The 25953-nt window shown below is 48.6% G+C and overlaps 1 protein-coding gene across 1 annotated transcript in view; it reads left to right on the forward strand.

The window, feature by feature from the left end:
- The first annotated feature begins 639 nt into the window (after positions 1 to 639).
- Positions 640 to 25953, forward strand: part of ANKRD33B (ankyrin repeat domain 33B) — a 94768-nt gene continuing 69454 nt past the window's right edge. The window contains exon 1 of the mRNA XM_024246880.3: positions 640 to 1397. Within this exon, the coding sequence (XP_024102648.2) occupies positions 1044 to 1397 (354 nt within the window). The 5' untranslated portion in view covers positions 640 to 1043. The remainder of the gene's footprint in view (positions 1398 to 25953) is intronic.

Genomic DNA, 25953 nt, shown 5'->3' on the forward strand with positions numbered 1-25953 from the left:
AGTCGCAGCCTCCGGATCTGCTGAGTCCGCAGATCCCAGCACGTGACACAGGCCAGGCGTGGGGACGCGGAGCTCCTCGTCGTCCATTCCCACCCAGATGCTCCCTGAGGTTCCGGAACACACCGCTCCCAATCCCAGGATCTGACCAACCCTCAAGCCACGGCCGGCCCCGGTTCTGAGAGGCGGGGGACTCTGAGGATCGTCCTCCCTTCTGGGCTGGGACTTCCCCACGGCAGCCGACCGCCCCCAGTTCAGAGTGGCCGGGCCCGCAGCGCTCCCTGGGCACAGGTCCCAGGTGGACGGCTCCGCTCCCGCGCCCGGCTCCTTTGCCCGCCAAGCGCCCCGGGGATTCCCCGGCCTCCGAGCGGTCGCTGCCGGGTAGAGTCAGCCCTGAAGCCCGGGATCCCCCGAAGGGAGAAAACCCGCTCGGCACCTCGGAAACGGCGGGAGAAACTGGCCCCACCCAGGCCCGGGGGCCCGACGCCCTCGGCGGGGGCCGGCTCCAGGGGTCCGAGGTTCCCGAAGCTGGAGGCCGGCTCCGCCCCGGCGTCCCCCCGCCGCCACCTCCGCCCCCATTCCGCGGGCCGGCGGAGGGAGGGGCGGGGCCGCTTGCCGCCCGCGACTCGGGTTCGGCTTCTTTAGTGATTGCTTCTGCTTCTCCCGCGCCAGCTGTCCCCAGCTCTGGGGCAACGCTGCCAGGCGCTCCGTCTCCGCGCTCGAGAGAGCGCCTGCCTGGCTCTGAACTCTGGCCAGGAAGGGGGCCGAGGGGAAGGCCCCGGGGGAAGGCGTGTCCCCGCGCCCCGCCCCGCCCCGCCCCGCCTCGGAAAGCCCCCGCGGTCCCGCCCACCCCAGGGGCTCGCTCAGCCTCCGGAGACTTTTTTCTTTGAGCGCAGCCGCCTGGTGCCGGTTTCCGCCGAGCTGGAGCGCGCGGGCCACGGCTTCTCTGGGGACGCAGAAGGGAGAAGCGGGGACCTCGGCGCGCGCCCCGCGTCCCGCTCTTCCTTCCCGCGCCCCGGCCCCCGGCCCGCGCCCCGGCTGCCGGCATGGTGCTGCTGGCCGGGACCGGGCCGGAGGGCGGCGGGGCGCGCTGCATGACCCCGCCACCGCCGTCCCCACCCCGGGTCGCGCAGGTCGAGGAGGACCCCGCTGACTACGAAGAGTTTGAGGACTTCTCGAGTCTGCCCGACACCCGCAGCATCGCCTCGGACGACTCTTTCTACCCTTTCGAGGACGAGGAGGAGCACGGCGTCGAGAGCGCGGAGAGCGTGCCGGAGGGCGTCCCGGAGGCGGCGACCCTCCTGCGCGCCGCCTGCGCCAACAACGTGGGGCTGCTGCGGACGCTGGTGCGGCGCGGGGTGAGCGTCGAGGAGGCGCAGGAGACTGACCGCAACGGCCGGGTAAGCGGGCGTCCCCGCAGGATTTGAGCCCCCGCACTGCCCCCACTCCCCTCCTCCCCACCACATCCCCGCGCCTCCCAGGTCCTGGCTCCGGACGGGTCCCTCGGTCACTCAGCCGCCGCCCAGAGCACCTTTTCCCCGCTGTTTGGGAGCGCGGTGTGCGGGGTGCCCTGGGTGGCCTCCCCGTCCCAGGCTGGGGGACGCGGTGCGGGGAGGGAGCAGTTTGCTCTGCCCGAGGTGTCAGCGCGTCAGGAAACGCCAGTCCGGTGTCCTCACCGCATCCCCTTCTCGTTTACCGGTCCCCGTGGACCGCCTGACTGAATTCGCGCTGGCGGCCCGTGCTGCAATCCAGGATTGGCTTCTTGCTGCCCGGTCCCTTCCTGACCATTACCTTTCCCCAGGTCCCTGGCAGGGGACCATTCCTCCTGCCCAGCGCCCCATTTGTCCCCTGGGCCCTTCGCGCCGCCCTTGTCCTAACACGCTGGGGCGCACATCGGCTCCTCCAGCCGCAATGATTTGGAAGCAACAGTTTCTTCCCTCGCCGGGACGGCTTGGTCCCCTACCCCACCTCCGCTGAGCCTTGTGGCCCGCGCCGCGACCAGCCAACGTGATCTCTGACTGGTCTGTCCGCAGGTCACCTCCGCGAGCCAATGCCAGCCGGGGCTCCCCAGAGGCAGAGCCCTAGAGCCGCGGGCATCCACCCGGGTAGGGCAGGAGGCGTGGAGGCAGGCACAGGCTATCCATTCGTTATGACCAGACTCAGAGAAAACAAGAGATGTTTAGAAAAGAAAAGAAAAAAAGTTGGCTTAAGAAGACCTCAGAAGGACTGGCTAGTGGAACACCTTCCACCAAGCAAAGCACTTCAAGGGAAAACTGCAGAGTGACCACGGTGGCCAAGTCCCCAATAGTCTGTGCTCAGTGGGCAAATGGCAGCGTTCTCACCCGATTTTTATATTCCCCAAGGACCGTGGTATCTGCAGATGCAGCCTAGCACAAATGCAGATGCTTTTTGCTCAGGAGCCTGCAGCAGACAGAAAACATGTGCTTTGACTTGGGGACCCGGGTGACCTTGTGCCTTTGGTTTATCCTGCAGTGGGTGGGGCAGGTGGTTTGCCCGACTGTGGTTTGGGCTGGGCTTAGGTGGATGGGAAGCCCTCGAATGTCACTTTCCGCTTGTACTACATTGCCCCCGTGATTCAATTACCTCCCACTGGGTCCCTCCCACAACACGTGGGAATTCAAGATGAGATTTGGGTGGGGACACAGCCAAACCATATCACACAACATTTGAACTTGGAGGAAGGGTCTGTGCTTGTCACGTGTTAGGCAGTGAGACCTGAGTTGGTGTCCCTGTAGGTAGCATCACCTGGAGCCCTGTAGTTCCTGCTGCCATTCCTCTTGCAATGCCTCCTCTCCCCAGCCCTGGCGACAGATGCCCTGGCTGGCATGTGATTAGGGCTTGGAGCCCCACCGGAAGTCCTAGGGCCTGTTTCTCAAGTTCTACATTTGGTTTAACTGCGTTTTCAGGCCCAGATGTGTGTAATCAGAAACCTTGCTTTCTGGAAGCCAGTATAGGGGCCAGCTTTAAAGGAAGCCCCACCAAGCTCATAAAGGAACAGGTGGGGTGGGTCTCTCCCCCTGTCCTGGGCAGCCTGGTGGTCTCCAGTGGGCTGGAATGGGCACAGGAGGGGCCTGGCTCGCCCAGTCCCCACTTTAGGGCACCACTGGGCTCAGCTTTATATAATGTTTCCTTTAGGGGCAAAACATAAATGTTTGAAAACAGCTGCATTGAAGAAAACTGACAGCAACGTAAACCATCCCCAGGGGCTTGAGCCTAACAGACTGAGTCTCCAGGCCACACAGCAGAGAGGCAGGGGAGGGCCGTGGTATGGGAGGCTAGCTCCAGCCTCCCAGCAGCTCTCTGCCTCAGTTTCCTCGTCTGTAAAATAGGGATAACGGCAGCCTCTCCTCTTAGGATGTGAGCATAAAATGGCTTAGTGTCCACAAGGCTCTGGGAAGGCCTGGCCCCAGGCTTGTGTTTACCATCTTGTTTCTCATTCGCCTGCCTTCTCTTGGCTTGGAAGAGAGCACCTTCCAGTTTTATTTTGTTTTGTTTTGTTTTTTGTCTTCTGCCAGGCAAAGCTTTTTCTCTCTCTGCTTTTCTTCCCCTTTGATTACAGCAGAAGTGAAGATCTGTTTCTCTGTGTCATGTAAAATAATGATGTAGGCCCGGACATAGCCTGCTAACTTAGAGACCCTTGGACTCTTTCATCTTTGGATCAGACGGAGCAGGGCCTGTGTTCTGTGCTTTGTGGGACCAGGAGGGGAGCGGGGCAGGAGCCTCCATTCTTTTCATTAGCTTCTCAAGGCTGTTGATCAAACAGTCTCCATCTTCCTGAAAAACAGCTGAAAGAATCAAGTGTGGCAAAGCCCTGATGCCCTGCTCTATGGTAAATGGAGTGAGTCATTGCCAAAGTGTTTACCGCAGACCTACTGTGCTCCCGCTAGGTATTTTAGCAGACTCAAAACTGAATCCGGCAGTCCCTGCCTTTGAGAGTCCTAGCCTTTTAGTGAGGAGAAGAACTTGCAGAGGAAGAGCGGCTAGCTAAGACCTAGGAAACTGGGAGATGGACTGCTTTTCGCATGATGGTGTCCAGTCTCCCCCAAGGCAGCATGGCTCACTCCCTCACTGCCTGCCGGCTCCTGGTTTAAGGGCACCTTCCCTGGGAGGCTTTTCTGTCTCCTCTTGTCCAAGCCTACAGAATCTGGAGCTGAGCAAGGGTAATGTAGGCATTCAGACATTTAGGGCTGAAATTATAAATAGGATGGTCATTTAGAGAGCAGGTGACGTTTGAGCAGAGACGGTATCTAGGGGAAAGAGGAGTTAGACGGAGGGAACAGTGTGTGCAAAGACTGGGGTGGGAACCTCGTTGGAGCCTGGTCTCCAAGCTTATCATGATTAGTGGCAGCGAAAACCTTAAAGAAGGCCCGGACAGCTTTGGTGCAGTGGAGGGGTGATTGCATTAATGACAGAATGACAGCTCACAGGTACAGCCCACAGCCGGCTTTCTAGGAGGAAATGATCTCTAAAGGCGTCTAAACTTTTCTGGGACGTGCTTGTTGAGCTCTTCATCTCTGGGCGTTTAAGAAGGGAGCTTTGCCTGAGCTGACAGGCATTCCATTTGGTCTGGGTAACTAAGGGTCAGATGTGTTTTGTTTAAGAAAATGCATTCTCTCCTGCCTCTTGAGACTGGTAGGATGTTGGATGTGGCTCAGCACACCATTTTCCTTCTAAAATATTTATTGGTCTAAAAGCATTGCATGATTTAATATGCAACATGTAAATATTTGTCAGATAATTGCCCAATAACATTCAAAGGTTGCTCCCAATGTCTTCTGGATTTATGGTTGTTTTGTTCCCTCTGACTTGAGGCAGTGAAAGCTGCCATAATTCTTTTTCTTAATTCTTCTCTTCCACTTACTATCACCTGAAGTTCACCTTTATGGCCTTGGCGGCTCTTGAGACGACAGTGAAAACACATAAAGTGTGTTGTTTTAATTGTTGCAGAAGGGCAGTTTAAATGTCAGACAGCTCTTGGACTTAATTAGGCCCAAATACGTGCTCAATTTAAAATACTGCACTCCTGTCTTGATGGGATTCTGCTTCTGCATGTTCGTGTTTGTTTTTGAGACAGAGTCTTGCTCTGTCACTCAGGCTGGAGTGCAGTGGCGCAACCTCTGCTCACTGCAACCTCTGCCTCCCGGGTTCAAGTGAATCTCCTGCCTCAGCCTCCCAAGTACCTGGGATTACAGGCATGCGCCACCACGCCTGGCTAATTTTTGTATTTTTAGTAGAGACTGGGTTTCACCGTGATGGCCAGGCTGGTCTCAAACTCCTGACCTCAAGTGATCCTCTTGCTTGGCCTCTCAAAGTTCTGGGATTACACGTGTGAGCCACCGTGCCTGGCCTGCTTCTGCGTGTTTAAATTTCCAGGGTCTCTTGGTTACGTTTTCCAAAGGCCCCTCCATTGGTTTGTTTTGTTAGGTCAGCAAAGCCCACATCATACCCAGTGTGGGTGTTTCCCTTTACTCTTGAGGTGCTTAAAATTAAAACTTAATTTTCATACATTTATAGCGATGATCAGGACTTTATCTTGAAATGTACGTGAGAAAATTTTTATTTATTTATTTATTTTTTTTTTTAGTGCTTCAGAAAGATTTATAAGCTCCAGAATCACTTTTCCCCTAAAATGAGCATCCGGTTAGTGCAACAGCCCTCCATCTTTACTGGGCCTCGGTGCTCATGGCCTGTGTGTGCACAGAAATGGGCTGACTAGCATAGAAAGTGACTTCTCTGGTTCTTGTTAGTTACCATAGAAAGTGAATTCTGGCCTCAGGCCTCTGTATGCTTGTGGAGGGCCTGCAAGCACAAGCTTTGCTTTTTAGGAATGTATGTTAGGCTGGGTGTGGTGGCTCCTTCCTGTAATCCCAGCACTTTGGGAGGCCGAGGCAGACAGATCACTTGAGCCTAGGAGTTTGAGAACAGCCTGGGCAACATGGTGAAAGCCCGTCTCTAAAAAAATACAAAAATTAGCCAGGCATGGTGGTGGATGCCTATAGTCCCAGCTACTGGGGAGGCTGAGGCAGGAGACTCGCTTGAGCCCAGGAGGCGGAGGTTGCAGTGAGTTGAGATTGCACCACTGCGCCCCAGGCTGGGCGACAGAACAAGACCCGTGTTTGAAAATAAATAAATAAATAAATAGAGGCATGTATGCTAGTGTTTTAGTTGCATCTCCAAATTCTGAACTGTGAGAAAGCGGGTGAGGAGGGCAAATTGAGCAGAATCCTAGACCGGGAGTCCGAGGGGCTAGAATCAGAGGAGGTCTCAGCTGAAATGGGCTTGGTGATGGGTGGGCTGGCAGATATCTGCCTCTTCCTTTTCTGCTGACCGTGGTGGGGAGCACTCTAAGTCTAGCAGCAGTAGAGAGGCCCATGTGTTTTTTCTTTGTTTGTTTTTGTTTTTTTTGTTTAGAGATGGAGTCTCACTCTGTCACCCAGTCTAGAGTGCAGTGGTGTGATATCAGCTCACTGCAACCTCCGTCTCCCAGGTTCAAGCGATTCTCCTGACTCAGCCTCCTGACTAGCTGGGATTACAGGCATGCACCACCACTAATTTTTATGTTTTTAGTAGGGACGGGGTTGAGCCATGTTGGCTAGGCTGGTCTCGAACTCCTGAGCTCAAGTGATCCACCCACCTCGGCTTCCCAAAGTGCTGGAATTACAGGCATGAGCCACTGTACCCAGCCCCCATGTGTTTTTGATATGAGTGTCAGTCATCTGTGGCCACAATCATGCTGCCTAACAAATCGCTACAAAACCTCACAGGTGTTTACAACTGTAAATGTTTTGCTGCGGGTAGCCTGTCTCAGCTGATGGAGGCTGGATTTGCCCATTCGTCTGCATTCAGCTGGTGGTCAGCTGCGAATGGCAAGACCAAAACAGTCTTAACTGGGAGGACTCATCGCTGCTCCATTTGGTCTCTCATCTTCCAGCAGGCTGGCTCGGCTTGTTTTCCGTGGCAGGGGCAGGGTTCCAGGAGAGCAGGCTGAGCAGATATGGCCTCATGATGCTTCAGCTTGGCTGAGGTTCAGTATCACTTCTGCTGAAGCAAGCCACAAGGCCAAGCCCAGATTCAAGGCATAGGAAAATAGACTCCTCTCAATGCAAAGTCACATAACAAGAGGTGTGGATAAACGGAGGGGAAGAATTGTAGCCATTTTTGCAGTCAGTCTGCCAGAATAAGGATGAGACTTTGATAGGGATTCGCTGATAAGCTCTCCCTCTGGGCCATCTCAAGCTGAACATGTGGTCTGCAGTATGCTTCTAGCTTTTGAGCTGGGGCTGGGGAGCTGTGGAGTCCCTGGAGGGGAGCTTAAGGTCTGAAGGAGTCAGTAGGTTTTGCCGGAATTTTCTGGCTGATGCAGTTTGGCTGCTTTGTCAGGTATTGCTTCTTTATTTCATTTTATATTATTTTGAGGTAGAGTCTCACTCTGTTGCCCAGGCTGGAGTACAGTGGCATAATCCTAGCTCACTGAGCCTTGACCTCCTGGGCACAAATGAACCTTCCATCTCAGCCTTCTGAGTAGCTGGGACTACAGGTGCACACCACCATGCCAGGCTAATTTTTATTTATTTTTTGTAGAGACAGGATCTTGCTGTCTCAAACTCCTGGCGTCAAGCAGTCCTCCTGCCTCGGCCTCCCAAAGTGCTGGGATTATAGGCATGAGCTACCATGCCTGGCCTCCTTTATTCTTTTTAATGAGATTCTTTAACAACATGACTCAAATATCTTTTTTTTTTTTTTGTCAGTTAAGACTCATGAAAGAAGAGAAAACAGGCATTGAGTTTTTAAAAAGATTCCTTGATATACGTGTGTTTGTGTTTATAACGTTGTAATTATTATTATTATTGGTCAGCTGCCAACCTGAAAACAAACAGAACAGGTAGAATAACCTACTTCAAGCCTGTACTTACAGTGCTGATTTCCCCCATAGTCTGTGACTTTGCCCCTGATCTACAGTGTGAAATGGAGAGGGGGCTCTGCTGCGTTTGGGTTTCTTCAGTACTTATTTTAAAATCTTATTTGTTTATTTATTTATTTTTTTTGAGATGGATCTCGCTCTGTTGCCCAGGCTGGAGTGCAGTGGTGCGATCTCGGCCCACTGCAACCTCCACCTCCTGGGTTTAAGTGATTGTCCTGCCTCAGCCTCCTGAGTAGCTGGGACTACAGGCATGCATCACTATACCCAGCTAAATTTTGAATTTTGAGTAGAGTCGGAGTTTCACCATGTTGGCCAGGCTGGTCTCAAACTCCTGACCTCAGGTGATTCACCCACCTCAGCCTCCCAAAACACTGGGATTACAGGCATGAGCCACCGCCCCTGGCCTCTTGAGTATTTATTTGAGCCAACAGGTGTCCACATTGGGGCTTGTGCCTGGACCCCAGAGTATGCTTTTCGTTTCCTAGTCCTGATCTCCAGCTCTGATTTTTTTAGATTGAGGAAATATCCATCACCTCAAGGGGTTAATAGTTTTCTGAAATAAATTTAAAAAACAAAATTTGGATAAATTTAAACAACGACAAAGTTGAAAAAAATGTGAGTCCAGATTTCTGAGGTGTTTTGCACCAGGTAGTCTCCCAGAGATGGTGGTTCCCAGCTTGGACTGTACATTAGAATCATCTGGAAAGGTCTGTAAAAGTCCAAGCGCCCAGGCCACATCTCAGAATTAAGTGAGAATCTGAGGGTGAGATAAGGCATCAGTATTTTCTTTTTTTTTTTTTGAGACGGAGTTTTGCTCTTATTGCCCAGGCTGGAGTGCAGTGGCGCAATCTCAGCTCACTGCAACCTCTGCCTCCCAGGTTCAAGTAATTCTCCTGCTTCAGCCTCCCAAGTAGCCGGGATTACAGGCACCCGCCACCATGCCTGGCTAATTTTTGTATTTTTAGTAGAGATGGGATTTTACCTTGTTGGCCAGGCTGGTCTTGAACTCCTGACCTCAGGTGATCTGCCTACCTCGGCCTCCCAAAGTGCTGGGATTACAGGCGTGAGCCACCACGCCCGGCCAGGGCATCAGTATTTTCTAAAGCTCCCAGAGTCATTTCAATGTGCAGCCAACATTGACAACCACTGGTGCAGACTCTTGAACTCAAAGTGGGGTCCTCAGACCTGGAGCAGGGGGTTCCCTGCTGGGGAACTTGTTAGGAGTGCAGAATCCCAGCCCTCCCCACCAAGACCTGCTGAGTCAGGGCCTACTTTTCAACAATACCTGCCAGGGGCTTTGGAGGCAATGGAGCCTTTGAGAAGCCTTAGCACAGAGCATCTCATTCTACCCTTGGAGCCCTGCGATGTGGATGTGGGTGTCTGTGGTGAATGGATGAAGTTACAGGTTCAGGTAGGTGCCATAGGTGCTCCTGTGGTGGAGCCAGGAGGCAGTACCAGTGCAGTCTGAGTCTGAAACTTACCATCCCCACAACACATGGCTTCACCTACTGCCTATGCTACAGCGTTAGTGTCAGGCAGCCCCATCTGGGCCTGTTCCCCAAGTGGACACTGGAATGTGACTTCTGTCTTTCCTTGTCTCAGAAAAAGTGTGCCACTATGAATACACTTAACACCCTTCACTGGGCACCTCTGCTGAGCACAGGCTGATGTGGTTACGCCTGCTTCTTCCTGGGCCTCCCTGTCTATGCCTCTCCCAGCTGGAATGTCCCTTGCCAGAAGTGTGGATCCTAATTCAAGGGCCAGGTAAACATCCCAGAAACAGAGGTCAGAGAGAAATGCTTCATTCTTCATTCCCATCTGATCAGATGCCTACTTCTGATCTGAGTTTCATCAGACCTGACATAAATATGCCTCTGGAAGCATACGTCGTTATTTCTCTGTTTCTTTGAAATTGCTCTCAAATCCCACCACTCCAATCCAATCAGTTGCCACTGAGCCAGCTGTGACATGGGATTTCACTTCTACCTCAATTTCTGTATCTCTGACTTAGTAGAAATAAGTAAAATCCACTTTCAACTATCCTTTAAATTTAGGGACACCATTTAAAAATAATCTCTTCCAGCTGGGCACGGTGGCTCACACCTGTAATCCCAGCACTTTGGGAGGCCGAGGTGGGCAGATCACGAGGTCAGGAAATGGAGACCATCCTGGCTAACACGGTGAAACCCCGTCTTTACTAAAAATTCAAAAAATTAGCTCGGTGTAGTGGCACACACCTGTAGTCCCAACTACTCGGGAAGCTGAGGCGGGAGAATCACTTGAACCTCGGAGGTGGAGGTTGCAGTGAGCTGAGATCACGCCACTGCACTCCAGCCTGGGCAACAGAGCGAGACTCTGTCTCAAAAACAACAGTAACAACAACAACAACAAAAAACTCTTCCAATTCTTTTATGGACATACATACTGTATTAGTCTGTTTTCATACTGCTGTAAAGAAATAAAGAACTGCCTGGGACTGGGTAATTTATAAGAAAAGAGGTTTAATTGACTCACAGTTCCGCATGGCTGGGGAGGCCCCAGGAAACTTACAATCATGGCAAAAGGCAAAGGGGAAGCAAGGCATGTCTTACTACATGGCGGCATGAGAGAGTGAGAGCGAGGGGGGAAGTGCCACATTAAAACCATCAGATCTTGTGAGAAAAGTGGTGTCATAAACACCATGTTCTCTGAATTTGGTTAATTTTTTTTTTTTTTCTGAATCTAACACAATTCTAAATAACTCTTAGGTAAAAAGGGAAACCATAATGTAAATTAGAGCTGAAAAGTAATAAAAATATTACATATCAAAATTTGTGGGGAAAAGCAAAAGTGGTATCTTGAAGGAAAATTACAGGTAGCATAAAACTAAAGGAAGAAATAATCAAATGAAAAGCAGAAATTGATGAAATGATGACGATTATAGATCCAGGACAAAAGCTGATTATTTGAAAGTAATAATAAAATAGATATTTTTGACAATAGCTGTCATCAAAAAGAGAAATAGCACAAATTTGAAAATACAGGCTAACAGGTTATAGCACAGTTAAAACAAAGATTAAAAAGAGATCCTGTAAGAATGTCATCCTATTAAATTTTAAAACTGGCCAGCTGCAGTGGCTCATGCCTGTAATCCCAGCACTTTGGGAGGCTGAAGCGGGAGAGCTGCTTAAGGCCAGGTGCTCAAGACCAGCGTGGGCAACATAGCAAGACTTTGTCTCTACAAAAAAAAAAATAAAATAAAAAATAAAAATAAAAATTAGTTGGGCGTGGTGGCACATGCCTGTTGTCTTAGCTCCTGGGAAGGCTGAGGTGGAGGATCACTTGAGCCCAGGAATTCAAGGCTGCAGGATGAGCTAGGATGGTGCCACTGCACTCAGCCTGCATGACACAATGAAACCCTGTTTCCAAGAAAAAAAACAAACAATTCTCACTTAAGAGTCTTGCTGGCGGGTCGGGTGCAGTGGCTCACACCTGTAATCCCAGCACTTTGGGAGGCCGGGGTGGGCGGATCATGAGGTCAAGAGATCGAGACCATCCTGGCCAACATGGTGAAACCCCATCTCTACTAAAAATACAAAAATTAGCTGGGCGTGGTGGTGTGCACTTGTGATCCCAGCTACTTGGGAGGCTGAGGCAGGAGAATTGCTTGAACCAGGGAGGCGGAGGTTGCAGTGAGCCGAGATCGCGCCAATGCACTCGAGCCTGGCAACAGAGCGAGACTCTGTCTCAAAAAAAAAAAGAGTCTCGCTGGATTTATTACTCCTTCCCCATAGTCCTAATTCTGTGCCATTGTTGGGCCTTAGCTTTATGAATAAGTAAACAGGGCCTGGCAAACGGAACCAGTTTCCTGTCCTTTAGAGCCAGAGCTAAGGCTAAATGTGATAGGCAGAGTCCCCTATTTAAGTTGGAGAGTTTTCTGTAGTTCCCAGGGCATGGCTAACACCATCTCCAGAGACCTTCTGCTGCACACTCAAGCACTTCTAGGCCACTCTGCTTCCCTTCACAGGGACACTGACTTACCCTTGCTGATTTAAAAATAAAGGAAGGCCAGGGAATTACAGGGAGTGAAAAGAGCCAGTCTCAGAAGGTTCTATGCTGTATGCTTCCATTGACGTCGCAGTCTTGAAATAATGCCATTGTGGAGATGGAGAACTGATCAGAGGCTGCTGGGGCCGAGCATGGGGAGGGGAGAAGTGTTACCATAAAGGGGTAGCTGGAGGGGGCCTTTCAGTGCTGGAACCTTTTTGCGCCTTGATGGTGGTGGTTACAGGAAGCTACGTGGGGGTTAAAATTGCATAGATGGATGTATACACACACACACATACCCACGATTGTGTGCATACAGGTGCAATCTGAATAAGCTGCGTGGATTCCAGCAATGTCAAGTTCGTGGCACTGTTATTGTACGGTAATTGTGGAAGATGCTACCTTTGGGGAGGACAGGCGAAGGGTACAAGTTCTTGTGGGGCTGTAACTATTTCAAAATAAAAAGTTGAATGAGCGTGAAAAGCTGCATGCATGACCTTTTTTCTGTAGCCTTGTTTCCATGAATCGATTGAATTTTGGACATGAAAGCAGGGTCAGACCTAGTTATTAATAGGTGGGAAGAGGACTCACTGGAAATATTGGGCGACAGAACCTGGCTACCTTCACTGTGGTTCATGGGCCAGCAGCGTTGGCATCGCCTGGGAGCTTCTACCAAACGCAGGATCTCAGGCCCCTGAGAATCTGCATTTCAAGGTCCTGAGATTATTTGCACATACATTTAAGTTTCAGGAGCTCTAGAACTTTTCTTAGAGTAGAAATCCAGTTTGTTGGTTGCATGATCCTGGACAAGTCCCATGATCTTTTGATCTTTAGTTTCCTTTAGATCCCCATCTAGAAACTGGGAGGCTTACTATGAAGATAATAACACCTCCTAGAGGTTCTAGGCAGAATTAACAAGTAAGTTATAGAGAACGTGCTTGTGCCATAATAGACACTCAGTAAACAGAGCTGTTGTTTCTATGGGCAAATGAATCTCCAGATGGTTTTCCAGTACTGCTAGTTCCATTTTAGCCAAGGGGAAAAGTGGAAGCAAATTGAATGTTTAACCAAAAGAGGAGTAGTTAAGAAAATAGCACGTCCACATGGTGAAGCCTCTTTTGTAACTGTTAGAAGTGGCAGCCATGGGGAGAAGCCCAGAAGAGAGCAGAGGAGGGTGCTGGGGCTTCTGGTGCATCTCGTGGGCACCTCGGATGACGCGAGGGTGGAGCCTGAGACACTGGCCCAGGAAATGGAACAGAAGCCTATTGTGGGTGGGAGGAGAATCGGAAGCGGCATAAGGAGAGTTTTTCAAGAAGGGGGAGGAAGCTGGTGCCGGGGATGGTCAGAAGCCTTTCCTCTTTCTTTTCTCTCCCCTTTCCCCTTTCCCTTTTCTTTTCTTTTTTGAGATAGAGTTTTGCTCTTGTTGCCCAGGCTGGAGTGCAATGGCACAATCTCAGCTCACTGCAACCTTTGCCTCCTGGGCTCAAGCAATTCTCCTGCCTCAGCCTCCCAAGTAGCTGGGATTACAGGCACCCAGTACCGTACCTGGCTAATTTTTGTATTTTCAGTAGAGACGGGGTTTTACCATGTTGGCCAGGCATGTCTCGAACTCCTGACCTCAAGTGATCCACCCGCCTCAGCCTGCCATATATTACAGGCGTGAGCCACCCTGCCCGGCCGCCTTTCTCTTTTCTTCAGCATTTCCCTTGAGTATCAGTTACTGCAAAGACCCCTGGAGTCAGAGCCCATCCTGGGTCTTGCAGGGACTGATTCGGTCCGGTGTTGGGCTATGCACAGGCAGCTGTGGTGGATTCCTGGGTTCTCCCCACATCTGCTTCCCTTTAACACGTCAAGGCAGCCATCCAAAGGGCCTGGCCCTTTCCATGTGTAGCGGGAGAGTCAGTCTGTATCGTTTCCTTCTAGACCTTGCAGCTTTTGTATTTTAAAACTCGAGAGACAATAGTCATCTCCTAAAAATAGCAGCAGTGACATAGCTCCACAGTCAGTTTTGCTGGCACTGGGAATTCAGCTTTTGTCTCTGGTGTTAGATAATGGGCAGGTTTCTAGGAAATGAATTCCATGTACAGTAGAGCCAGGTTCAGTTGACCTCACTGGAGACCTTGAACCCAGCTTGCTGTACCGTGTGGTCCTTTAGTCATCTCCCTGCTGACCTCCATGATTTGGAGGGTCCAGGTCTTAGGGGGACCTATTTCTTTGGGAGTATGAAGACCCTAGACACTTAAGAGTCGCGTTTTAGGAAGCTGGCACAGCCTGTGATGGGCCCTCAGGAGTGGGGAAAGGGGCAGTGCCTTGTCACCTATATGTCCTCTGTTGAAGAGTGGACTGCACCAGGCCATCTCTGAGGCTCTTTCACACACTGTGATGGGTGGAAGGCCACTTTCAGCTGCAAGTATAGACCCTGTAGATCATCAGCTCATTCTAGTTTGCCTGGGACTTTCCGGTTTTTTGCTTTTAGCACTGAAAATCCTGCATCCTGGGAAACCCCTGTGTCCCCAGGAAACTGGGATGGTTAGTCACCCTGCCTATGAACAAGGCCACCCTAAGGTTGAGGCTGCACACAGAGTGCTGCCTAAGAGAAGCTGAAGGACCCACCAACCACATAATTTCTCCTTTAGCACTATCTGGCCCCTGACTTCGGAGGAAAGCAGCGTGTTAAGTTACATTATCTGGAAGGAAGCAGTGGACTAAACTTAGTCCCTTATACTGGGTTCTTTTATCACACAAGAAAGCCATCACCCAGCCAGGGGCAGGACCTGCATGGGGACACAGGACAGATGGATCTTCTTGGGGGATTTTGGGAGATAGGACAGCCCTTGATCAGAGAGGGCCCATGGGGTGGAGGGTGGGGCTGGATTGGAGTTGGGGAAATGTAGATTAAATACATTTCTTGAAAAAAATTCAGTTACTTAAGATATGCTAGAGAAGCTATGGTCAGTTTCTTTTTAATAGAAATAATCATTTTTAAATTTTATCAAGTGTAAACAAATCTGAACCATTGGGTTTATTTATGAGGCACAAGTGTATTGAGTTAATTTTGAAGAACCCCAAGCCTATCTCATTTTTTAGAGATAGTGACTTACAGTGACTCTACTAATAATTTTATTGGGTCTAAGAATACTTAAGATACTCTTGGCTGGGCGCAGTGACTCATGCCTGTAATCCCCCAGTGCTTTGAGGGGCTGAGGTGGGTGGATTGCCTGAGCCCAGGAGTTCAATACCAGCCTGGGCAACATGGCGAAACCCCATCTCTACAAAAAAGTACAAAAGTTTTCTGGTCATGGTGGCATGCACCTGTAATCCCAGCCACACAGGAGGCTGAGGTTGGAGAATCACCTGAGCCCAGGAAGTCAAGGCTGCAGTGAGCCGTGATCGCGCCACTGCACTCTAGTCTGGGCAAGGGAAGTGATACTGTGTCTCAAAAAAAAAAAAAAAAAAATACTCTCTATACTCTCTCCTTCTCTCCTTTTTTTTTAATTCCCTAGTTTTAATCTGGTAGAGGGACCTTGAAAATACTTAAATACTCATATCACTCTTATGGATTGGTTTGGGTGTGTGTGTTCTAACATAGACAGGAAGGCTATTTTTCCCATCAGTAACATCCAAGAAGCCTGCTAAGTAATGGTTTTCTTTTTTTTGGAAAAACCATTTGGAAAAGAATAGATTATCCTGAACTTTATTAAAACACAAATCAGGTGCTGAAGGGATAATTTCGAAATTCTGTATTTTGAATGTCTTTCCACTTGCATAAGAGGTATGTAGTTTTAAAAATTTCTGAATAGAACTACTTGTGCGTGACTTTGAAAAAGTCACTTTCACTCAAAAAATACCAGGTTCTTTACCTGGAAAATTAATCGATGCACATATAGATGATCTCTAGCTCTAAAAATTGATGGAATTCTATCTTATGATTAAAAAAATTAAGTGAGTAGAATTAAATGATTAAAATAAAGTAGTCACAGGATGACTAGAAACACATTTTTTTTTTAAAGAAACCTAGTGAGAAAGGTCAAAGTAATGGGAAATCCCCAAAAAGCATAATAAAAGGAAGCAATTTGAAAGTGAAGAAAAAGGAACCTTTTAAATAACAGCTGTATTGATACAGAATTCACATACCATACAATTCAACCGTTTAATGTCTACCGTGGTTTTTAGCATATTCACAGATTTGTGCAATTATCCCCACAGTTAATTTCAGAACATTTTCATCAATTCAGAAAGAACCGCATACCTTTTAGCTTTTACCCTCTATTCCCTACCCCCTCCAGCCCTAAGCAACCATTAATCTACTCTGTGTGCCTGTTTATATGATTTATGGAAGGATTTTTATGAAAGAACCAGATCCTGGTAATTTTATGTCACCCTATCTTGACATTTTCCTCAGTAAGAGAGTAGGACATTCACTCCACCACCAGGAGTGGCTGCCACATGCAAGACATATGTGGGTTCTACCTGCAGGGGTCTCACCATAAATTACCTGTCAATTACAGTGGAGGATGAGGGGCTGAGTCTTTTAAAGTATGCAAAGCCCTAAGTCTGACTCATTCTGTGTTGAGCGTTGGGCCACACTGTCTGCTCATTCATCTCTAGTTGGTTTGCTGACCTGTCGCTGCAGAGGTCCTCCGAGTGTGGTCCCCACCCAGCCTCACTTGGGACCTCATCCTAGACCCCTTGCTGGGGCAGGGTCAGCACTCAGTGTGGAGCAAACCCTCCAGCGGATTATGTTGCCTGCTCACGTTTGAGCACCATGGATGGACTGCTTTCAGGACATCATCTATTTTGATGTTTCTTGCCCTCCACCCCCAGCCCCACCCTGCCACCCTTCAGGTTTTCTCTCCCCTGCTTTCTTTTCTGAAGAGAAGGTTGCGATTGGTTTATCTGGGTCTTGTCTATTCCCTCTCACTATTTTCTTTCTTTTCTTGGTCCTGCCTCCGGTTTGGGGTGGGGGCAGCTCTGTGGAGAGTAGGCCAGTTGGTCTTGCCCTTGGTGGGGTGTCCAGGGGTGAGGCTTGGGAGGGACTCGGGAGTGGACAGACGTTGACGGACATCTGCTTCTGCCAGTGGCTTTGGTCCGGACTCGCCCCTGGACCAGGTCTTTTGAGTGGCCTCCTCCCACTGCCTGCTCCATCCTTCCCTCTCTGCTGGTTCTTTCCCTCCTTTTTATGAACATACTTAGATCCCTCCTGTCATAAAAACAAAACCAACCCAACATCCCAAACTCACTTGGCAGTGGGTTGGGCTCTGGCAGGTCTTCTAAGTCTTCTGCTTCCCAAGGCCAAAGGGCTGCCAGTCGGTGGGTCCCATGTCCTTGTCCTGCCTCCAGCCTTGGGGTGGGCTGGTTCTGCCCTTGCCAGCCCAGGGCTTCTGCCTTCTCAGGCTGCTTCTCCGCAGTGTGTGTTGGTTTTATTGGTGGGCGTCATGAAGCATCCGTGCCTGGGGCCTGGCCCCACCCCTCGAGTCCTGATTTCTTCCCCATCCCACCCACTGAGACTTCTCATGACCTTGGCAGGGCTGCCTCCTCCTGCCCCAGCGTTTTGGGCACTATTGTCAGAATTGGAATATGATGACAAACCTGCTTTGGGGGCTGGGATGCCAGGGCAGAGTCTCAGATTCCCTTGGCCCCCTGCCTCTCAACCAGGTGTCCTGGGGGAGAGCAGCCTGTTCGAGATGCACAGTGGCCCGGCCCTCTGGGCTCGCCAACACTGTTGCTCCTAGGAACTGCTCTGCATCTGGGATCCTCTACCCTGGATCCGGGAGCCTCTTTTTGCTTTTTGCTTCTTTACACTGCTCATTTTTGGTCTCCCCTGGATGGTCTGGTTTCCCTTCCTTTGCTCCATGAGGCACTTTTCACAGGCTGGCCTCTTTACTCCATCATGGTTAGTTTTATGAGTCAGCTGGGCTAGGCCACAGTACCCAGGTATTCAGTCAAACACTGGTCTAGGTGTTCCTGTGCAGGTATTTTGTAGCTATGGTTAACATCTACAATCAGTTGACTTTAAGTCAAGGAGATTACTCTCTATAATTTGGGTGGACCTCATCCAATCAGTTGAACAAAAACGGAGGTTTCCCGGAGGAGAAGAAATTCTGCCTCAAAGCTGCAGCCTCAACTCCTGCCTGAATTTCCAGCCTGCCTGCCTGCCCTGTAGATTTTGGACTTGCCAGTCCCCACAATCTCATGAGCCAATTTCTTAAAATAAATCTCTTTATGTCTGTATCTCCTCTTGGTTCTGTCTCTCTGGAGAGCCCTGACTGATGCATTCCCATAGGAATATTGTCTGCTGGCAGAGCTTCCTCAGGCTCACGCAGCTGGTGCCAGCTCTCAGCCCTGGACCACTTTCCTAAGAGTCATGTGTGCATTCAGCCTCATGTGCAGAGTTCCTCCTGCCGGTCTTCCCGCAGCATCTCCTTCTTAACGTATTCCTTTTGCCTCCGGGGCCAGCTTCCTGGGTGTACAGCCTGTCCAGTTCACAGGCCTGTGCTTAAAAGGGCCCTATGTCTGATGTAACACACTGCTGTTACTGATTTGAAATTCTTAATGGTTTTGAACCAGGGCCTGCATTTTCATTTTGTACAGGGCTGCAAAGTACGGAGCTGGTCCTGGCTGTCCCTGCGTTTCTGGCTGCCCATGTTTACAATCCTAGAGTCAGCCCAGCCTTCCTCGTCTCCTGTATCCAGTCACTTCCCAAGCAGGGGGGGATGTCCACCATGATGGTCTGCCACATTTCACTGGGGTCTCACTTAAACAAGTGCTATAACCCCCCGCCCTGGAGTCTCTCACCAGTCTGTTCTGCTGCCACTTCTAGATTTATCTTCATGTATGTGGCTTTTTAATTTTCTTTTTTACAGCAGCATCATCTTTGGAAACTCTCCCTGCAGGGCTCCTCCCAGCAGTTCTCCAGATGCTTCCCTCTGTGTCACAGAAGCCAGGTGACTTGCTGTCCCCCCCCCCAGCTGTGCGCTGTGCCTCCTGCTCCCTGATCCGCCATGGTGGATCCTTGTTCCCCATGGACCACACATCTGTCCCTCCTTTGACTGCAAGGCCACTCAGAGGTCCCCTCCCATGGACTTCCCCTGGGCCCCTTTGCTGCATGGCTTCCCCGACTTTGGACCCTCATCGCAGTTTGCAACTTGGTATAGATGCCTTTCATTCCACTGATTGGTGGATATTTTCTCTTGAAGTTTGGTCAGCTCCATGAGGGAGACGCTTAACCTCATTCAGTTTCTGCCCTGTGCAGTCCGGCAGTTTGTTGGACATGGTTGGTGGATGATTGTCCCTGCTTTTTTTTTTTTTCTTTTTTCTTTTCTTTTTTTGAGATGGAGTCTTGCTCTGTCGCCCTGGCTGGAGTACAGTGGGGCAATCTCGGCTCACTGCAACCTCCACCTCCAGGGTTCAAGTGACTCTCCTGCCTCAGCCTCCCGAGTAGCTGGGACTACAGGTGCATGCTACCACGCCTGAGTAATTTTTTTGTATTGTTAGTAGAGACAGGGTTTCCCCATGTTGGCCAGGCTGGTCTTGAACTCCTGACCTCAGGTGATCCTCCCGCCCCGGGCCTCCCAAAGTGCTGGGATTACAGGCGTGAGCCACCGCGCCCGACCTGTCCCTGCTTTTTGAACGTGATTCAAGTACCGTGCCCTGTTGCCAGTTACATACACTATTTTGAAAATTCTTAAAAATAGGGTAGGTCTCAGCACCGTGGACATTTTGGTTCCAATAATCCTTTGCTGTGGGAACCCGTCCTGTGCATGGCAAGGTGCTGAGTAGCATCCCTGGCCCCTGCTCACTGGATGCCAGCACCAGTGCCTTCCCCTCTGTGACAACGAAAGTCTCCAGACATTGCCAGTTTCCTGTGTTGAAGTCACTGGAATAGGGATAGAGACTGAAGGGAGTAAGATTGTTGGAGTTGTGAACCTGGGCGCCTTCTTACCTGGAAGGATCTGCGGTATTTGGCACACCTTGCTGCTCTCTCCTGCCTCTTCCTCACCAAGAGTTTTGTCAGGTGTTTTTTACAGTTAAAGAATTCATGTACTTTGGTAGGAAAATTGTGTTTACCAGCCCTTCCAACAGGCAGTCCTATTCTGTAAGATGGAAGATACCTATAATTAGAATTACTCGCTCTGTAAATGCTTCTCTTTGTTATTTGGAGTGTTTGTTGTTGTTTGAATCTTAACATTTGACTGTATTTTCCTCTTGGAGTTGTAATAGGACAAGGGAGCTTTTAAAAGTGTAATCTGAGGAGATTAGCCCCAGGAGGCATGAAATATCCCTCCGAAGATCACAGTCGGTCTTTCGAGGACATCCTGCCATGTTTATCCAGTGCCCGGCGTGAGCAGCCTAGAAGATGAGTGGTGGTAGCTGCCACATGCCCAGAGAAAATGTAATTGACAGGAAGTTAATGAGGGGCCAGAGATGACTGTTTTATGCCTAACAGAACCGCATGACACGTGTTTTACCAAGAAATCATGCATTTGGCTTTGATTTTCAAAGTGATTTTTATGAACTAATAGCACTTCAAGCAGGCACTTTCTGTGTTGGAATTCTCCCTTTAAAAAGAACTGTCAGCTGGGGGCGGTGGCTTATGCGTGTAATCCCAGAACTTTGGGAGGCTGAAGTGGGCTGATGACTTGAGCTTAGGACTTTGAGACCAGTCTGGGCAACATAGTGAGACCCTGTCTCTACAAAAAATGCAAAATTAGCCAGACGTGGTGGTACATGCCTATAGTCCCAGCTACTTTGGAGGCTGAGGCAGAAGGATCACTTGAGCTGGAAAGTTGAAGTTGCAGTGAGCCATGATCATGCCACTGCATTCCAGCTTGGGAGACAGAGCAAGACCCTGTCTCAAAAAAAAAAAAAAAAAAAAGAAATGTCACAAAACAATTTGCGATTTGCGTTAAATAAGCCTCTTGATTCAGCACGAAGTTGCCTCTTTTTCAGTTTGATGTATTCATTTATTTAGCAAATATTTACTGGACAGGGGTACCTGTGCCAGGTGCTGTTCTAGGGGACAGAATGCCAGACAGAAATGGAGATTGCTGCTGAAGTGGAGCTCATGTGATTTTGGGGGAGAGAAACAATATCAAGCTTAAATACATGCACCTCTTCTCGGGAGGGAGCAAGTGCTCAGGAGATGTGATAAGGCAGGCAGGGAAAGGGTTTCGCAGCACTGGGCTGGTGCTGAAAATTTCCCTCCTCACTGAGGAAGGAACCTTTGAGTAAAGACCTGGAAGGAAGTGAAAGTCTTGCTGTTTGGAGGTCTAGGAAAGAGCCTTCCAGGCTGGTGGAGCAGGTGGTAGAGCTGGAATATTCTAGAAGAGCCAGGAGGCCAGAGGGACTACAGCAGAGCACCGTGGGGAGAGGGCAGGAGATGAGGTCAGAAGTGACCAATGTTTAACTCACAAAGGGAAGGACAGACTTGGGTAAGGAGAGCTGGAGGGGAAGGAAGAAGACCCAACTCCAGTGGTAAGTGAGAGCTCTGCTAGCGTCTTGTTGAAGTTTGATCCTCTTTCAAGTGGACAAAGTCTTCCAGGGCAGATCTTAGGCTCTGGTTGTGGTGAGCTCGTCTCTTACATTGTGCTTACTTAGATCAATGCCTTTTCAGTGTTTGTTTAAATCAACAAGTGTTTTCCTGGATGCATACAGAGGAAACCTGAGGTCCCCTAAATCAACAAGTGTTTTCCTGGATGCATACAGAGGAAACCTGAGGTCCCCTAAACATTGTACTTGATGGACAAATCCATATTTGGGATGCTGATCTGTGGTCCTCAGCTTAGACGTTTTAGGTCTGACTTCGAGTCTCCACAGTCATTTCCATTTGACAAAGGGAGTTTAAGCATGTGATTAGATGGGGTCTGTGGAGCGTGTGGCTTTGCTTGTTCTGGGGAAAAGAAACACACTGAGAAACACCTAGAATTAGAATTAGAAAGCACTTCCTGGGTGTTTGTGGCTTCCTCTGTCAGCCCCGGAGATGTGGCTGCCCAAAGGCCTGTGTGGCTAACAGGTGTGCTGGAGATGTCTGGGTGGTAGCCTTGCTGGGCGCCGTCATGAAAGACAATGCCCTGGGCCCAGGTGTTTGATGGGTTACCATGCTGGGTGAGGGTGCTGTGCCAATGGCATAAAGCATGGGGTCATGGGGTCATGGCCTCATGGCCATGGGATCATGTGTAAAGCAGAGCTGTGGGTCTAGGGTCTGACACGTGGGACTCACCGCAAGACCCCTCCTCTCTGTCCTCACCTGAAGCAGATGCATCCATCAGTCCTTCGCCCATCCCAGAGTTTTGGTGATGGCTTCCCCGTGCCAGGCTTTCCGCAGGAGACTGGAGGCCAAGACAAGTACAAGCCATGGGGCTCTATCATCAAGGACCCAACGGGCAGCAACATAGACTATGGTGAAGACCCTGAATTCTATGTTCTTGTGGGTCTTGGGAGTTTCTCTGTTGTCTCTGCTCGATGCCAATGGCATAGCATTTCTTTCTTCCATTATGTAACACCGAGAAATACAGTCATCGTTCAGGACACGTGAGGCATTTGTTCCAGGACTCCCCCACCTATACCCAAATCTGCATATACTCAAGTCCCACAATCCACTTTGTGGAGCCCCTGTATACAGAGTCGGCCCTCTGTAGGTGGATTTCACTTCCCACGATTTGGTTGAAAAAAATCTACCTGTAAGTGTACTCTGACAGTTCAAGAGTTGTTTAAGGTTCAACTGTAACATAGCCCTATATGAAGAAGAAAGAAAGGGCCGGTGTTGGTGCCACAGCCAGCGGCTCTTTACTTGATTGGAAGTTCTTGTTTAGACCCGATACACTGTGAGAATACGACGTGCATTGGGTTCTTGTAACTTGGTGTGTGTGTGTGTGTGTGTATACTGCTTTCTTCTCTTTATTTTCCATACAGTTTATAAGAGGACATTTAGACCAACAAACAGTTCTCATCTTCAGTCTTTTAGTGCTGAATAAGTTTTGCTGTTTGGCATCTTAATGCACAATTTAGGAAATTGCTCTTGGTATCTTGCAGTCACAGCCAGATTCAGTTGGTGAAGGATCTTTCCAGTGCAAACATGGCCTTTTCCAATACATTTACATATCCTGGGACATTACTCATTTGTTTCCTGGCTTTTAACAGCACTGCAAATATGGGCCTTTTCCGATACATTTACATAGACCAGGACATTATTCACATGTGTTGCCTGGCTTTTAAATCAACAGCAGTATTTGCTTAGCTAAGAAGTTGGGAGAATCTTTAGCCTACTGAATTTAAAAAAGCAATGAAGTTGGGGATATGTGAAGTTTTCATTGTGGGAGAGTGTTTCCAATTTTAGTGATTTTATTATTTATTTATTTATTTATTATTTATTTTGAGATGGATTCTCGCTGTGTCGCCCAAGCTGGAATGCAGTGGTGCGATCTCGGCTCACTGCAACCTCTGTCTCCTGGGTTCAAGCAATTCTCCCTCCTCAGCCTCCCAAGTAGCTGGGATTACAGACGCCCACCACCATGCCTGGCTGATTTTTGTATTTTTAGTAGAGGTGGGGTTTCACCACGTTGGCCAGGTTGATCTTGAACTCCTGACCTGAAGTGATCTGCCTGGCTAATTTTTGTATTTTTAGTAATGACGGGGTTTCACCATGTTGGCCAGACATGTCTTGAACTCCTGACTTCAAGTGATCCGCCTGCCTCAGCTTCCCAAAGTGCTGGGATTACAGACGTGAACCACCACACCCGGCCAGATTTTAGTGATGTTAAAGATCTTTCTGAGTAGAGTTACTTTGTTTTCACCATGAATGATCACATTCACAACATGTTCCTTATTCTTTTACTCGGACAACATTGAATAGTAATATTTATTAGGTATTTTATTATTCTTCTGATACAATTTTTTTGCTGTTGTTGTGGAAAATGAAAAAAAAAGAGAAGTACAAAGAAAAAAAACAAAAACCAGTCACCTGTATTCCCAGTACCTGGAGCTAATGATAGTGAATTGTTCAGTGTTCTTTTCTGACGTGTGCTGTGAAATATATATGCTCTGCCTGATTAGCTATCTGTAAAGTTATCTATCTATAAATAAAGTTTTGAGTCCTGGTTTATTCACTTGTGGGGGTCATTTCTGTATTAGAAATACTTCAGAAACTTGATTTTAAAAATCCGTTTTCTGCATATATCATAGTTTATTCACTAATTTTGGATCTTTTTTTGTTTCTGAATTTTTTTGCCATATAAATAATGCTCTGATGTATGAATGTCTAAATATGTCTCTTATTGGCTCTCTGAGCATTTCTCTTTAGATCAATTCCAAGAAGGTATATTATTGGTATGTTATTATTGCATCAAGTTTTCCTTCCACGAACAGGGTATGAAATTGCCTGTTTCACTATATCCTCGTGACACTGAATGTTAATTATCAAAAATATTGAAACGGCTTTGCTGATCTTCAAAATATTAAGTCATGCATACTTATTGTAAAATATTCAGATAACATAAAAAGGTAAAATGCCAAAGATGAAAAAAAAGTGACTGCCAATTCATGATCTAGGCATAATTATGTATTTGAGGTATAACTTTAGCGACATTTAATATAATATGATACTTATAATCTTTTCTCCTTAGCAACTTCATGAGGGCACCTTTCTTTGCCAGCAAATACATGTCGTTTTTAATGACCACAATGTACTCTTTCTGGATATGTTCGTTTCTTTAACCTATGACTTCCTAGTGGACATTGAGGTTATTTCTAGTTTGCAGTTTAGTAACAACACAGAGATTTGCACATCTTTGTACAAAAATCTACTGACTCTCTTAGCAAATTGTTAGATTTTGTTTGGATCTGTGTGGTAAGTTCTCTTATTTTTGAAAGTAAATCTGCCCTTCCCTGGGGTAGGATTAGACTTCCCTCCCCATAACGTCACACTTGGCCATGTTACTTGCTCTGGCCAATTCAGTGAAAACTGACTTGTGTAACTTTTGGCCAGAAGTTTTAAAATCCAGCGTGTGATTTGCCATATCCTTTTTCCCCTCTTCCAGGCAACCCACAATTTTCCAGGTAGAGTTTTCTCCATCAGCCTGAGTCTTGGAAGGGAAAACAATGTGGAAAAAAGCTGCATGCAAACCATGTGGCATGAGCAGGAAGCAGATGTTTGTCGTACGCCATTGGGATGTGGTGATTGCTTGTTCTGCTGCACAGTCTAACTCACCCTGACCCACCAAATGCATATTAGCTAGTGGCCCCCTAGAGAGAGTGAACTTGCTTATAACGTCATCACTTATGCATATGAATACTGCCTCAGTGTCCATCTGCTTGTCCTGTTCCTGGCTTGTCATCCTTGACTAACATATTTTGAGGCAGTCTTCACGCAGCTCCTGTGTTCATGTTCTGGGTAGATAAGACCCCATACCCTGAGCTGCCTGACCACATTACTTCTGCTTTAAGCCTGGGGAACCTGATAAGGTAACCCGAGTTCCTGTGCTGAGTCTCATGCTTCCTTCAAATGAACCAATCCAACTGTGCTGTGGGAAACCCACCTAGGTAACCCCATAAAGGATCCAACCCACAGGCCCCTAGTTTCTCTCTTGTTCTCCACCTGCTGGTCGAAGGAGCAGGTCCTGGATGGCTCCTCCCTGCTTCTCTTTGGTCTTGCCAGGGGTGCTGGCCTCTTCTTTCCAGACCTATAAGTAGTAAACTTGATTCCTTTTCCAGTCTGAGTGTCCCTCACTGTGCTGCACCTGACTACACCAAGCCTCACCACCTCACTTAACATCACAACACTTAAGCTTACTAGCAAGGTAAGGGAGCAACATTTCCTTCTACACTTTTGCCAACACCGATTAATTTGACTCTTTTTACTCTTTTCCAACTTGTCAAAAAATAATACCTCCCTTTTATTTGTGCATTTTTGTTGATTAGTGAGGCTGAGACATATTTCATATCACGTTTACTAGCCCTTTGTATTTCTTTCTTTGAACTACTTTACCAATTCC

This window comes from Pongo abelii, chromosome 4 (assembly GCF_028885655.2).
Source record: "Pongo abelii isolate AG06213 chromosome 4, NHGRI_mPonAbe1-v2.0_pri, whole genome shotgun sequence".
NCBI classification, from domain to species: Eukaryota; Metazoa; Chordata; class Mammalia; order Primates; family Hominidae; genus Pongo; species Pongo abelii.